This window comes from Hyperoodon ampullatus (genome assembly GCF_949752795.1).
Source record: "Hyperoodon ampullatus genome assembly, chromosome: 1".
Taxonomy (NCBI): domain Eukaryota; kingdom Metazoa; phylum Chordata; class Mammalia; order Artiodactyla; family Ziphiidae; genus Hyperoodon; species Hyperoodon ampullatus.
Window position 1 is genome coordinate 63,557,718 of NC_136914.1, and position 15,307 is coordinate 63,573,024.

The 15,307-nt window shown below is 36.6% G+C and overlaps 1 protein-coding gene across 3 annotated transcripts in view; it reads left to right on the plus strand.

Annotated features, from left to right (window-relative positions):
* ADK (adenosine kinase) overlaps nt 1-15,307 on the plus strand; it is a gene marked incomplete at both ends in the record, with an annotated part of 516,283 nt that overhangs the window by 432,995 nt on the left and 67,981 nt on the right. For 2 of the 3 annotated variants that reach the window (XM_079719313.1, XM_079719311.1), the window contains one exon: nt 6,618-6,732. The exons of the other annotated variant lie outside the window; for it this stretch is intronic. In XM_079719313.1, coding sequence (XP_079575439.1) covers nt 6,618-6,732 — 115 coding nt within the window. The remainder of the gene's footprint in view (nt 1-6,617; nt 6,733-15,307) is intronic. 3 annotated transcript variants of the gene reach the window in all.

A 15,307-nucleotide genomic window follows, 5' to 3' on the forward strand; every position in this document is an offset into this window, starting at 1 on the left:
TTCATGAGGCCTTTTATTATTTTGGAAAATCGGTTCAGACTGCAGTGTTTTTAAATCAACCTTATGTTGAACTGAACTGATTAAAAGTTTGTATTTTTAGAACCTAAATAAAAGTAAGGTACTTAGTAACATGTTTCATTATGAAAACTTTTTTTTTTTTTTGGATGCCTTGGGTCTTTGTTGCTGCGCGCAGGCTTTCTCTAGTTACGGCGAGCAGGGGCTACTCTTCATTGCAGCACGCAGGCTTCTCATGGCGGTGGCTTCTCTTGTTGCGGAGCACGGGCTCTAGGCATGCGGGCTTCAGTTGTTGTGGCTTACGGGCTCTAGAGTGCAGGCTCAGCGGTTGTGGCCACGGGCTTAGTTGCTCCGCGGCATGTGGGATCTTCCCGGACCAGGGCTCCAACCTGTGTCCTGTGCATTGGCAGGCGGATTCTTAACCACTGCGCCACCAGGGAGGCCCATGAAACCTTTTTAAAGCAGTATTGAAAACTGATTTAAATTAAAGTGAAGGACATACCTCCAAAACCTAAATAAAAATATTTTTTATATTTTCATTCTCAGTGAAATAGAGTATATGCCAAATGATGAAGAGAACTCAGACCTTTTCTATTGGATCAGTTATTCAGTTTTACTCCAGGCAACAAATTTTAATTTTCTTATTTTAGATCTCTAAAATACAATACTTCTGGGCTTCCCTGGTGGCGCAGTGGTTGGGAGTCCGCCTGCCAATGCAGGGGACGCGGGTTTGTGCCCTGATCCGGGAGGATACTACATGCCGCAGAGCAGCTGGGCCCGTGAACCATGGCCGCTGGGCCTGCGCGTCGGGAGCCTGTGCTCCGCAACGGGAGAGGCCACAACAGTGACAGGCCCGCGTACTGCAAAAAAAAAAAAAAAAAAAAAAAATACAATACTTCTAACCATAGAGGAAATAAAGCAATCTTTTAACATTTTCCTACTTTCCCTACAGCCCATGACTCTACCCAGAGGCTTCCAGGCTTGTAGTCTTTCTCTGACCAATGACAACTCTATCATCTTATACCACTGAGAGAGGGAAGTATTGAATTGTGCTATCCAATATGCATCTACTAGCCACGTGTGGCTATTTAAATTAAAATTAAATAAAATTTAAAATTCAGTTCCTCAGTCTCTTGGCACATTTGAAGTGCATGCATACGTAGACAGGGACTACCGTATTGGACAGAGCAGATATAAACATATACATCATCACAGAAAGTTCCACTGATCAGCACTGGATAGCAAGTCCAGAGAGTTTCAGGAGGTATTGATTCCCAAAGAATTCTCCAAGATTTTTCTAAGGTTCCTGTGTTCCTTACAAATACAAAGAATGCAGTGAATGATCACCAAGAGTTTCTGGAAATAAGACATAAGTCAGGTCATGCTGGCTAAGAGAGTACAATGCTGCTTCCCTAGGTGACTGAGTCCCAAATGACAACAGTTTTAAAACACTAGATTAACAGAAAGAGATACAAGAGTCTCCAAATTCTCTTCATTTAATCACTTACTCATTCAACAAATATTTGCTGAGCACTGACTTTCTGCCTAAACTTTGAAAAATACAAATATCTGGCTATGACAGAAAAAAGCAAAACAAACAAACAGTAGGGAAACAAATTTCAAATAGAGGGAACAAGAGTACACAGGCCCACAGACACGAAAGAGCATAATGTACTGTGTACTCCAGGAACTGATAGGAGGCCAGTGTGACTGGAACGGAGTGAATGAGGAGGAGGTAGTATGAGACAGGACAGAGGCTGACACATCATATGAACCCCATAATTATTATAGGAGTTCCTATTTCGGAAACAAAGCAGAATACGCTGTGGTTAAGTGAGGCAATGTATGCAGACACCACAATTGGTATTCTATAAGAGTAGGTAGATTGTGACAGTATTGTTTAATATTTGTATCATCAACTTGTTAAAAATGGAATGAAGAGAATATATCCTGTTTTGTTTTTTTTAGTTTTGGTTGTGTTGGGTCTTTGTTGCTGTGCGCAGGCTTTGTCTAGTTGCAGCGAGCAGGGGCTACTCTTCGTTGTGGTGTGCGGGCTTCTCATTGCAGTGGCTTCTCTTGTTGCGGAGCATGGGCTCTAGGTGCGAGGGCTTCAGTAGTTGTGGCGCGTGGGCTTAGTAGCTCCGCGACATGTGGGATCTTCCCAGACCAGGGCTCAAACCCGTGTCCCCTGCATTGGCAGGCAGATTCTTAACCACTGCGCAACCAGGGAAGTGCTGAGAATATATTTTTTAATTTGGAAAACAATGCTAAATTTAAGGTGTGTGATCGCCAGTGACAATAAAAGCATAATTTAACATTTATGAAATGATTCACAGTTTATAAACCTTTTCTAACATATCATCGATACATTTAATATTCATACAAACCTGGTGGCTCGGGTAGGTAGGGCATGTATTGCCATATCAGTTGAACAGAAAAAATAAGCTGCATGACTTGTTCAAGGTCATGTAGCTAACAGACAATAGAGCCAGAATCAGAGCTCAGCTCTCTGAGTCTGGTACTCTTTACTACTACACTTCTTTCTTTCTCACATTCTGACGTACTGGAGGAGGAAATTAGATTTCCAGTGACCTTGGAGAATGAGAAATATCTGGAAATTCAGAAGATGAAATTCACTGCGGTAAAAATACAAGCCAGAATAATTAAGAAGAAATATCATATTTAAATGCAAGATCAGCAATGACTTGTGAATGTGGCATAAAATGATTTAAGATAAACATGCTCTAGTTTTTTGGTTACAACAGAAGGCACTTTGCCAGAATTCATAGAAGCAGTATAATCTGTGGATAACATGACAGAGTATAATCCCTGGAGTTAGACTTTGTGGATACTAGTCCTGACTCCACCTCTTAGTATGCTTATGACCTTAGGAAGTTACTTAACCTCTCTGTGACTCAGTTTCCTCATCTATAAAATGGGGATATAGTAATAGTGCCTATTGCCTAGAGTGGTTAAGATTTAATGAGTACTTTAGAGCTACATACATGGCTCTTGGTTTCTACATCTATGAAATAGGGATATAGTAATAATACCTACTGCCTAGAGTGGTTAAGATTTAATGAGTACTTCAGAGTGCTCATAGCTATTTATACATGGCTCATAGCTAAATTGTGTGAGCTTTCTTCTACTTCTCCTTCCTTTTTTCTCTTTGTCCTCCCTTATTAGATACCATAATTGAATTCTCGATACTCAATACTCTTGAGGCCCTTTCTAGAGATTTTGAGGCAACTTAGGATTTGACAATTTTGGAAAGTATTAAAATGACAGTAAATAGAGGAAATAAATTAATATTTATTAAGTACTTGGCATATGCTAAATATTGCATTAAGCTCTTTCACTTACCTTATCTTCTTTCATCCTCACAAAAAAACATTTTTAACTTTTTATTTTGAAACAATTTTAGATTTAGAACATTTGCAAAAACAGTACAGAGAATTTCCAGATACCTTCACTCAGCTTCCCCTAATGTTAACATCTTACATAACCAGGATGTAATAATCAAAGTCAGGAAATTAACATTTGTACAGTGTCAGTAACTGAACTACAGAATTTATTCTGATTTTACCAGTTTTTCCTCTAATTTCCTTTTTCTGTTCCACAGTCTAATCCAGGGTTACAGGTTGCATTTATTTGTCATATCGTCTTAGTCTCTTCCTATCAGACAGTTTCTCACTTGTTCCTTGTTCATGAACTTGATGCTTTTGAAGAGTACCTGTCAGTCATTTTGTAGAATGTCTCTCAATTTAGGTTTGTCTGATGTTTTCTGATAATTAAATTGAGGTCATGCATTTTGGGCAGAAATACCACAGAGATCACCCTTCTCAGTGCATCACATCAGGGATGTACATGATAGCCCAGTGTCTTACTGTTGGCCAGGTTAACTTTTTTTTTTTTTTTTTTTTTGGCCAGGTTAACTTTGATCACTGGGTTAAGGTGGTACTTATCCTCTGTGAAGTTACTGTTTTCCTACTGTAGTTAATAAATATCTTGGGGGCAATATTTTGAGACTGTGCAAATATCCTATTTTACCCACTAATTTTAACATCGCTAAATTTGATCACTGGGGTGAAGGGATGTCTGTCAACTTTCTCCACTGTAACATTTCTGTTTTCCCTTTTGTAATGAATAAGTATCTTAGGGGGAGATACTATGAGCCTATGCAAATATCCTGATTCTCTTCAGACTTTTGCCCACTGATTTTAGCATACTTCACTCCCAACATCATTTAACACAAATATTATTGTCTTAGTTTTGTAGGGAGGTTTATTTACCTGCTTGAGAGGTTTATTTACCTCCTTGAGGTCACACAAATAGTAAATCCAGCTGTGTCATACTCCCTTGTAATTTCATTATTCTGTTAAGATATGTTAACCCAGGTATATGGGAGAAGAATCTACCAGGGGATAGGGGAGGAGAGGCTACAGAACTCGAAATATATATATTGTTGGGAAGACAAAATAGAGATTTTAAGAAAAGTTTTTATACTAGATGGGAATCAACTGTTGAGGGCAAAGCAATGACTCCTCAAAGCATAGTGAGAAATTTAGATTTGGTGCACACTGACAGTGATCCAAGAGGGACAAAGGGGTTTTGTACGAACTGTGGATATCGATGCAAATATCAGTAGAAAATATAGCTTAACCTTTCTGTGAAGATTTATCATTTGTATTTGAAAAGTTTGTTTCCATCTTGAATTGCCATTTTTATAAGATTTAATCTGAGACATAAAAAAAATATTTCTTTGATTAGGATACGAAAACTACCACAAAAAATATATCTTCTCACAGGGTTGGTATAAGACAACCGAATCTCACTCTTAATTTATTCCTTATACCACCTTAAAGAAGGACCTCTACTTAAAAAACATCCAGTACATGCATAAGATTCCGCTCCCAAGATGGTAAAGTGAATCTTTCTGGAGTTTGCCTGTTACCTTTACTCAAGATGAACAGTACTCAATCATAAGCAAAAATCCTACAGCAGTAAAATATGTGTTTGATAAGGAGACTGAGAGAATATATGTAATTTTTTTCATGTATACATTTATTTGAGAGAGTGAAGACATTATTATTATAAGACATTGGCAATAACTAATAATAAGGACCCATTGTATAGCACAGGGAACTCTACTCAATACTCTGTAATGACCTATATGGGAAAAGAATTTTTAAAAGATATATGTATGTATATATAACTGATTGACTTTGCTGTACACCTGAAACTAGCACAACATTGTATATCAACTATACTCCACTAAAAATTTAAAAAACAAACAAACAAACAGAAAAAAACCATGCATTTTGAGGGGTCCTTTCGACTGTTGCCAGTCATTTCTAATAGTCTTTCCCCTCAAACTGAGGGAATTTCTTCTCATGTTATCAGAGTTCAGGCTTAGTTCTCTTCTAAAATAAGCACCCAGAAGTGGAATAGTCAGCATGTTTGAAAGGTCAGCAGCATTGTCCAATCACAAGTGGCTATTCTTTTCAGAAACAACAGTCCTCTGGAATCATGATGTTAGGTATAGGGGAAGCTTAGGTTCATATATCATCCAGAATTTCTTAAGTCTTTTGTGAATAAACAGCATACAAATATTTCACTGATGACCATCATACTTTTAAAAACATCATGGTTTCTGATGTTGTCTGTAACCAATGTGACTTGTCTGCCTTACTTACCGAAATTCTGTCCTGTATCCTAATTAAATTATTTTCTTAGATATATTTCCCCTCTGGTATGTGTTTCTCTCTCCATAACTGTTTGAAACTTTACACAGTGATAGAGTAAACTACCAGCAAACCCCAAACCATGGGCAATTTTAGAGGCCAACTGAATTCAGACATGGGTTTTTAAGTTATCTAAAGTTGTTGAAAACATGATTCTAACAATCTAACCCATAGCTCAAGAGTTAGATTTCAAGACAGACATTTATGATGTAAAACTTTGCAGCCTATGTGATATGCAAAATAGCATGAGGGTTTCTAGAATTAATTTGTAATTTTTAAAACTTTATCTTTAAAAAAAGTAGTTCTTTCTCTTATTTTAGTTCTTTGAAAATTTTGGCATTATAGTAACTGCATTATTTCCAGAATCAGCATAATTATGCTCTGTAAACCTCTAAAATAATTTAATATTACTCTCTTTACAATCTCTCATTAATTGGAAATTTGAAAACTGTGTTTTTGTTGATATCAAAGAAATATTAATTTTTAAAAATATGATAATAGTTATATGGTTATGTTTGAGTCATTACCTTTCAGAAATACATACTAAAGCATTTACATGTGACATTAATATCTGAGATTTGCTTCAGAATAATGTGAAAGGCAGGTGGATAAAGGTGTAGAGATGAAATAAGCATCATCATAAATTTAAAATTGTTGCATCTTGATGATGGGTTCCTTGAAGATTGTTATACTATTCTATTTACTTCTGTATGTGGTTAAAATTTTTAAATAATAACTCTTAATACATCTTCAGGTCTCTCTTATTTTGAACATGAGAAGATAAATCCTTAATCTACTAATAAATTTTTAGTTTATTGTATTGGTTATGAGAATTTTTTTCCTCCTTTCTATTAATAGACTGAAGACATTAAAGAAATAGCCAAAAAGACACAGGCTCTTCCAAAGGTGAACTCAGAGAGGCAGCGAATCGTGATTTTCACCCAAGGGAGAGATGACACCATACTGGCTACAGGTACATGTGGAAACTGTGGGAGAAACCCAGTATTATGGAGATTAATCATTCTAACAAAATTCTATATTTTTTCTATTATAATTTATTCAAAGCAATGTACTTTTTCTTTTTTTTTCTTTTTTTTCTTTTTTTTTTTTTTACCACCTTCATGCCTTTTACCCCATCTCACCTCCACCCCCATTCCCACCTCTGGCATCCACCAGTCTGTTCTCTGTATCTATGACTTTGGGTTTTGTTGGGTGTTTTTTAATTCTTCATATAAGAGATATCATACAGTATTTGTCTTTCCATGTCTGACTTATTTTGCTTAGCATAGTGCCCTAAATGTTCATCCATATTGTTTCAAATGGCAGCATTTCCTTTTTTATGGCTGAATAACATTTCAGCGTGTGTGTGTGTGTGTGTGTGTGTGTGTGTGTGTGTGTACCACATTTTCTTTTTCCATTCTGAAGTCTGTCCATCCTGAGTGTCTATCAGTGGACACTTAGTTTGTTTCCATGTCTTGGCTATTGTAAATAATACTGCAACGAACATAGGGGTGCAGATATCTCTTTGGGTTAGTATTTTTGTTTCCTTTGGCTAATTGCTCAGAAGTAGAATTGCTGTATCATATGGTAGTTCTACTTATAATTTTTTGAGGAGCCTCCATACTGTTTTCCATAGCAGCTCCACCAATTTACATTCCCACCAACAGTGCACAAGGGTACCCTTTTCTCCATGTCCTTGCCAACATTTATTTCCTGTCTTTATGATGACAGCCATTCTAACAGGTATGAGGTGATACCTCAGTGTGGTTTTGATTTGTATTTTCCTGATGATTAGTTATGGTCAACACCTTTTCATGTACCTGTTGGCCATCTGTTGTCCTCTTTTGAAAAAATGTCTATTCAGATCCTCTACCCATTTTTTAACTGGATTATTTGTTTTTTTTGCTATTGAGTTGTATGAGTTCTTTATATATTTTGGATGTTTACCCCTTTTCAGGTACATGACTTGGAAATATTTTCTCCCATTCCATAGGTTGCCTTTTCATTTTATTGATGGTTTCCTTTGCTGTACAGAAGTTTTTTAGTTTGAACTCCCACTTGTTTATTATTGCTTTTTTGGCCTTTGCTTTTGGTGTGCAATCCAAAAAAATCACCATTGATCAATGTCAAGGAATTATATCCCCTTTGTTTCCCTCTAAGAGTTTTTTGGTTTCAAGTCTTACCTTCAAGTCTTTCATCCATTTTGAGGTGATGCTTATGTATGTTGTAAGATAGTGGTTCAGTTTCATTCTTTTGCATATGGCTGTCTGGTTTTTCCAACGCCATCTATTGAAGAGACTATCCTTTCCCCATTGTATACTCCTGGCTCTTTTGTCATAAATTAATTGACCATACGTGTGTGGGTTTATTTCTGGGCTCTCTGTTCTGTTCCATTGATGTATGTGTGTGTTTTTATGCTGCAGTACTATTCTGTTTTGACTACTCTATCTTTGTAATATCGTCTGAAATCAGGAAGTGTGGTGCCTCCAGCCTTGTTCTGTTTCTCAAGATTGCTTTGGCTATTTGGGGTATTTTGTGGTTCCCTACAAGTTTTAGCACTGTTTGTTCTCTTTCTGTGAAAATACACCTTTTATTGTTTTTTATTTTTAAATAAATGGCACCTGTCTTCTCTCAGTAGAAAAGATTTCATTTTCAAGAACTTAATTTATTAAAATTCAGTTGAGTAAATCCACATTGATTTAGTTCATTTACTTTGATATTTTGGAGATATTGTCAGTCTAGAGATGTCTTTCCTAAAAAAAAGAAGACATTTTACTTACCACATACTTGTGCTTGAATAAAATAAATAAATTTATCTGATTATGAGCAAATAGAATTCAGAAATAAGTTACTTCCTTAGTTTTAAACTTCAAGAACAAAACCTCACTTCTGTTTTTACTCAGCCATCTATCACATAAATAGAATAGAGGTAACTTCCCTGGTGGTCCAGTGGGTAAGACTCCGTGTTCCCAATGCAGGGGGCCCAGGTTCGATCCCTGTTCAGGGAACTAGATCCTGCATGCATGCCGCAACTAAGAGTTCACATGCCGCAACTAAAAAAAAAAAAAAACAAAGATCCTGCATGCTGCAGTGAAGATCCCATGTGCCTCGACTAAGACCCAGTGCAACCAAAATAAATAAATATAAATATATATAAATAATTTTAAAAATAAATAAATAGAATAGGAATTTCATCTAGTAAACAAACTTTTTTTTTTTTTTTTTTTTTTGCTTTACGTGGGCCTCTCACTGTTGTGGCCTCTCCCGTTGCGGAGCGCAGGCTCAGCGGCCATGGCTCACGGGCCCAGCCGCTCCGCGTCATGTGGGATCTTCCCAGACCGGGGCACGAACCTGTGTCCCCTGCGGCAGGCGGACTCTCAACCACTGCGCCACCAGGAAGCCCAACAAACATTTATTGATTAAAATGAGTAATATTGTCAATATGTTGCCGCCTACTATTAAAGCCAAAATACAAACCTTTAAATACTCTCTGAACCCTTAGGATTAAAACCAGTTAATTTATAATTATTATAAACAGTAGCAATTATTACCTTTATGTTTGTTCAGTACTCTGCTGAACACTGAAATTTAAGATAGCCTTAAATATCTAACTGGAACATAAAATTGGTACACATCGAAGTATGAATACGACAAAGTATAATTATATTTCTTAATTATTGGTACAGAGTATATGGGTTGTATTGACTCAAAGAAGGAGATCAGTAAAGCTTGAAGAAAGAAGTTATAGTGAATATGGAGTAAATTTTTTATTGAATTAAATATATAAGCCTGAAATGGGTGAAAAAAGAAATTATTGTCAAATTGTGGGGAGAAGGAACCCTACAGTTAATTTATTTCAACTTTCTTATTTTAGAATTGTCAAAAGCAAGATTGAGAAATTTACTTCAAAAAATATGTTTCAAAATAATTCAGTGAGTGGTAAATAGTGAAGTGGGGTTATAGATGAAATGAGATTTGTCATGAGTAAATAATTTTGGAAGCCATGTGATGGATATATGGGGGGATGGTCATTATGCTATTACTTCCACTTCTATATATGTTTAAAATTCTCCAAAATTAAAAGTATATAAAACAGAAAGAAAAGTGAAAAGTAATTTTTCAGACAAAATTCAGAGATTTTAAGTAGTTTTTCCCAAGACACATTGATATCCTTGCTAAGCCTTGAATTTTAGGAAGGATTTAAAGAAAGGAGGGCAGGGCTTCCCTGGTGGCACAGTGGTTGGGAGTCCGCCTGCTGATGCTGGGGACGCAGGTTCATGCCCCGCTCTGGGAGGATCCCACATGCCGTGGAGCGGCTGGGCCCATGAGCCATGGCTGCTGAGCCTGTGCGTCTGGAGCCTGCGCTCCGCAGCGGGAGAGGCCACAACAGTGAGAGGCCCGCGTACCGCAAAAACAAACAAACAAAAAAAGAAAGGAGGGCAGTCCAGTTAAAGAGGATCATGTGAGCAAAGGCACCAGGTAGTATATAATCTTTAATTGTTGTGACAGGAAAAGCCATGTTGTTAATTTGTACAAGAAAGATAAGAAATAAGTCATGAAAAGATATCCCTTCATTGATAATAACTATCTGGATTGCTGTCTTCCTATAGTATGTGGCCTGTTCCTGTCTTAGCAATAAACACTGGAAAAGTGAAAAACATGCAGATTTCTTATAGGAACTGTTATACTGCCTTCAGATTCATAAAATGCAATTTGTTGCTCTTTATGGAGACATTTATTTTAAGGCTTTATATATTCCACATCTACATATTGTACAAGTGTCTTCCTCATTGTGAATTTGCACAATTTTCCCGAAATTGAAACCTTTAAAATTAGCTTCCCCTTCCTGTGACTGAATTTCCTTGTCAACTCATTTTGTTCTTTATTAAATCTATTAAACCATTCTTAGGGATGCTTACCAGCAGGAATTTATTTGCGGAAAGACGCTGGCTAATCTTTGCTGTTGCTACTATATGAAAATGAACTTAAATTAGAGGATGCACTATATCTGCAATGCATGATAAATACAAGATGGATAGAGAATCTGTTCAGCGGTGTCAGCTACAAAAGCAAACATGATAAATGTTAATGCAGTTTTGAGCCCTGGGATAAGCTATTCAATGCACAAGCATAGCTGAATCTCTTTGCTATGTTGTTATTCATGGCAGCCAAATAAATGTCAATAATAAAAGAGAATTAAAGATTTTCATTTCCCAGAGGCAATCCTCTAATACGGCTTGATCTTTCATTTCATTTGTAATTCGTTCTCATGTCAGGATGCAATCATTCGCCAGGCTCTGGGTGTCATGTTAAGTCATTTAATAATGATTAAGAACATAAAAATGCTTGGCCTGTGGGGCAATTCACAGAAGAGATGCCAATTTGTTATTGTTTTTCCTCCTTTCCTCTTGAATATGGATCAGCTTTCTCCCACCTCCTAGCATAAAATACTAATGGAAGATGGGGAAGGAATGTGTCCCTTAATTTACCATAAGTGACATTCCAGAACAGCACAAGGCAGTGCTAGCACACTTATTAAAACACTAATTAGGAGTTAGTGTTTTAGTTCCTTAAACCTCACACTGTAGAGTACTTTTAAATGATCACTGCTAAGTTTGTGACATTTAGCAATAATGTAACAAAATTAGTTTCCTTGGTATTTAATTCTAGAGACCTTTCTCCTTTTGAGATACAGAGTCTGTAAACTACTTTCTCTTATTTTATAAATGTAATTCTTTGAATTCCTCTCCTATAAACTGCTTGTGAATCTAAAGCCTTTTCCACTTACCCTATTTTTTTGGTCACCTCTATTTCATTTGGGTATCCATCCTCTATCCTTACAGCCCAGAGGTTTTGTCACATCATTGGTTCATTGCTTACAGGATAATTGAGTTCTGAGCTTTTTGGGGGGTGAGGGGACCTGAGGGGGACTGGAAAGTAATGAGTAAGAGACTAGGGATGAAGGGCAGGAAGGAAAAGATGATTCTATCCATTTTGATCCTTTTAATGTTGAATAACCTGTTACAGGAATGGGAGTCAGGTTAGGGAAATCGTTTCTGTGTCTATAAACTTTAGAAAAACTAATACTATAGATTACCTACTGGAAAGCAGCTGCTAATAAGGTCTTCATATATTAACATCTTACTATGATAAGGACTGTAGTGAAAAAAATAAAGATTTTCTACATACACATGTGTAAATATATATACATATACATATATATGTCCTTATAGGAAGTTTAAATTTCTCCAAGTTTCTGTACTAAAGTTATCACTAAAAATTGGAGGAAGCAATAGGACTTTTGTTCTAAATTGAAAATAACGCATTTTACACAGTGGCTGTTATGAGACAATAAAATAGGTCCACTGAAGAATAAACTGTAGACTTTTCTGAATACTTTCAGAGTGCTTTCTGGGCTGTTTGAATTGTAATTTTGCCCAGCAGAAAAAACAGACTAGGTCAGAGGTTTTCACTTGGAAGACTGGTGCTGTTATATTAGAATCACCTAATGGGCTTTTGGTAAATAGAGCCCTCCCTTCATAAAAACACCTTCCCCTCAACTGATACATCCCTATGAGGAGTTAGAATATACATCCTCAGGAAGATGTATAAGAATGGGGGTGATAGAGTCTGAGGGAAGGGGAGTGTAGGATTGTGTATTTGTTGAAAAAGCTCCCTTAGGTGATATAGCAATGCTGTCTATGCTCCATCTCTCACGTTGAGAACCATTGGATTAGGTGATTTAATAATGTTGCTGCAAGTTCTATGATCCTATGGGATAATGGAAATAAAACCTTTTAGCAGCTAAGCATCTAGTACTTCAATAAGTCAGGCCTTGTTGAATGCTTCTCTTTCTCAATAAATCACAAAGTAACAAGGACCCATCCACAATAACAAGCAATCTACATACTACTTTATTTTTATTTATTTATTTTTTAAATAAATTTATTTATTTAATTTATTTATTTTTGACTGCATTGGGTCTTTGTTGCTGCGCACGGGCTTTCTCTAGCTGCGGTGAGTGGGGGCTACTCTTCGTTGCAGTGCAGGGGCTTCTCATTGCAGTGGTTTCTCTTGTTGCAGAGCACGGGCTCTAGGCGCACAGGCTTCAGTAGTTGTAGCATGCAAGCTCAGTAGTTGTGTCTCGGGGGCTCTAGAGCACAGGCTCAGTAGTTGTGGCACACGGACTTAGATGCTCCGTGGCATGTGGGATCTTCCCAGACCAGGGCTTGAACCCACGTCCCCTGCATTGGCAGGAGGATTCTTAACCACTGTGCCACCAGGGAAGCCCTACATACTACTTTAAATTGGCTCCTGCCTCTGGCATGCTTGTAATTTAAGATAGTCACATTGTAGTGTCCTTTGTCATTTCATTATGGGTAAATAGGGTTATTGAAGTTTCTTGCCTTCATGTTCTTGAGTCCTTAAACTTGCCACCCCATTTGCTAGTTAAATTCTCATGTTCTTTGAAAACACTTAGTGCTGTCCATTACTCTCTAAGAAAAGATAGTGTGGTTTGCAGTTCTGGTAGGCATAAGGCACAGAAGGTGTGCAAAAGAAAATGCAACCTCTGAAGGAAAACAATCTCAGCAGCTGGAAGAATAATGTCAGCACATCATCACAACTCCTACTGGTACAAATTTATTATAAATCACTTTGAAAATGTTACCTCTACTGCAGCCAAACCAATTTTAAATCATGTTCTTGTTGGCATAGGTTGGTAATGGTGTGGATGGAACAAATTAAGTAGCATTCTTTCAGAGTGTCTATGTATGGCATTCATAGAAAAAAGTTCTTACCAGATGAGATTTTACAGAATATATATCAATATTTCTTAACTATGAATATAAACAAGTAAGTTATTAACTCATGTTCCATTTTTAGATTTTTGTAACCATAAAAGACAGAGTCCTTTAATTAGCCAAGAGGTCGAACATAATTTAGAATGACATATGTAGAACTGTCACATTCCTGACAAAGTAATATCTTTGGGGCATGGTATGTGTGGTTTAGTGATCTCATGCCTGTCAAGAAATGAGACTTCTTTCAACTCCCACCTTTCTATCAAAGCTAGAAAGCAAAATGGGAGACAGCCTACACTAGGCAAACGTTAGCCTTATTATAGCATTTATTTTTGGAAGGACCCTTATTCAGATTTATTGAGGTATAGATTACATATAGTAAAATGTAGATATATTTTACCAAATAACGTGTAACCACCATAATCAAAATATAGAACATTTTGTATGGTTTATTTTGAAATATAGTATGGATACAAAATTGGTACAGATTTTCACTATATCAACACACCTGTGCCACCTACCACCAGATCAAGTAATAGAACACTTCTAGCACTTTAGAAGCCACCTCTTGTGCTCCCCTCCTAATCATTACCCCCATCAAATGTACTTATTATTTTGGCTTCTGCTGCTAACAATTTGTTGTGCTTCTTTTTAAAATAGAATCACCCAGTATATAGACTTTTTATCTTGCTCTGTCCCCATACTTTTTTAAGCACTACCTTACTTTTGACAACATAAGATGCTGTAGGCTCTTGTATTTACCTATCTCGGTCCAAGAATCGACTACTTCTTCAAATAACCCCGGTTCCTTTTATTAGCAAATGGTATTTAGAAACCCAGATCTGGGTGCTAGATATGTTCATTGCTACTTGAGAATCATTGCTTCTAAGCCCTCTTACAAGTAGATTGGCAATAGATGTATGTATAACAACCCATGAATCTATACCTATCTATATTTATTCCTATATCTATCTGTCCATTTATATATTTAAATTCTATGAGTTCAAACTAATACCTTTGATTCCAGTCCAGCAAGAGAGTTCATTCTAGCCTTCTCCCTTTCCTTATTTATAACTTCCTCTGACATTGAAAGTTCTGGTTCTCATTATATAAGATACATTTACTATTTGTTCTGTCTTAAAGTAGTTTTGAATTGCTTACCCATACCCTTGTATAAAACATATTTCCTTAATGTACAGTGTTAGATTATAGTCCTTTTTGTCTTTGGCCCTACAGTATCTAGTCAAAATACTGTTATCCAAAAGTAACTTTGTTCTTTTATTCTATCCATTTCATTGTGGTTACATTATTTATTTGTAATGCAGTTATATTCATTTGTTAGAGTTTGTATTCCATTTTGATTTCCTTTCATATCTGTTGGTTTTTTTAATAAGTAAAATTCACTCTTTATGGTGTCAGGTTCTCTGTGTTTTGACAAATGCATACGTTTATGTAACCACCACCATAGTTATAATTCAGAAGGGTTCCGTTTTTCAGTTCCAGTTTTCCAAAGTGATGGTACCAGTTTATACTCCCACCAGCAGCATATAGAATGGCTTTTTCCCCCCACATCTTCACCAGCGTTTGCTGCTATCCACCTTTTTAGTTTTGTCATTTTGGTGAGTATATACTAGTATGTACTAGTTAAAAAGCACATTGTGCTTTTAACTGGAATTTTCCTATTGTAATGAGGTGGGACACGTTTTCACCTGCTTCTTAACATTTGTATATCTTCTTTTGTGAAGT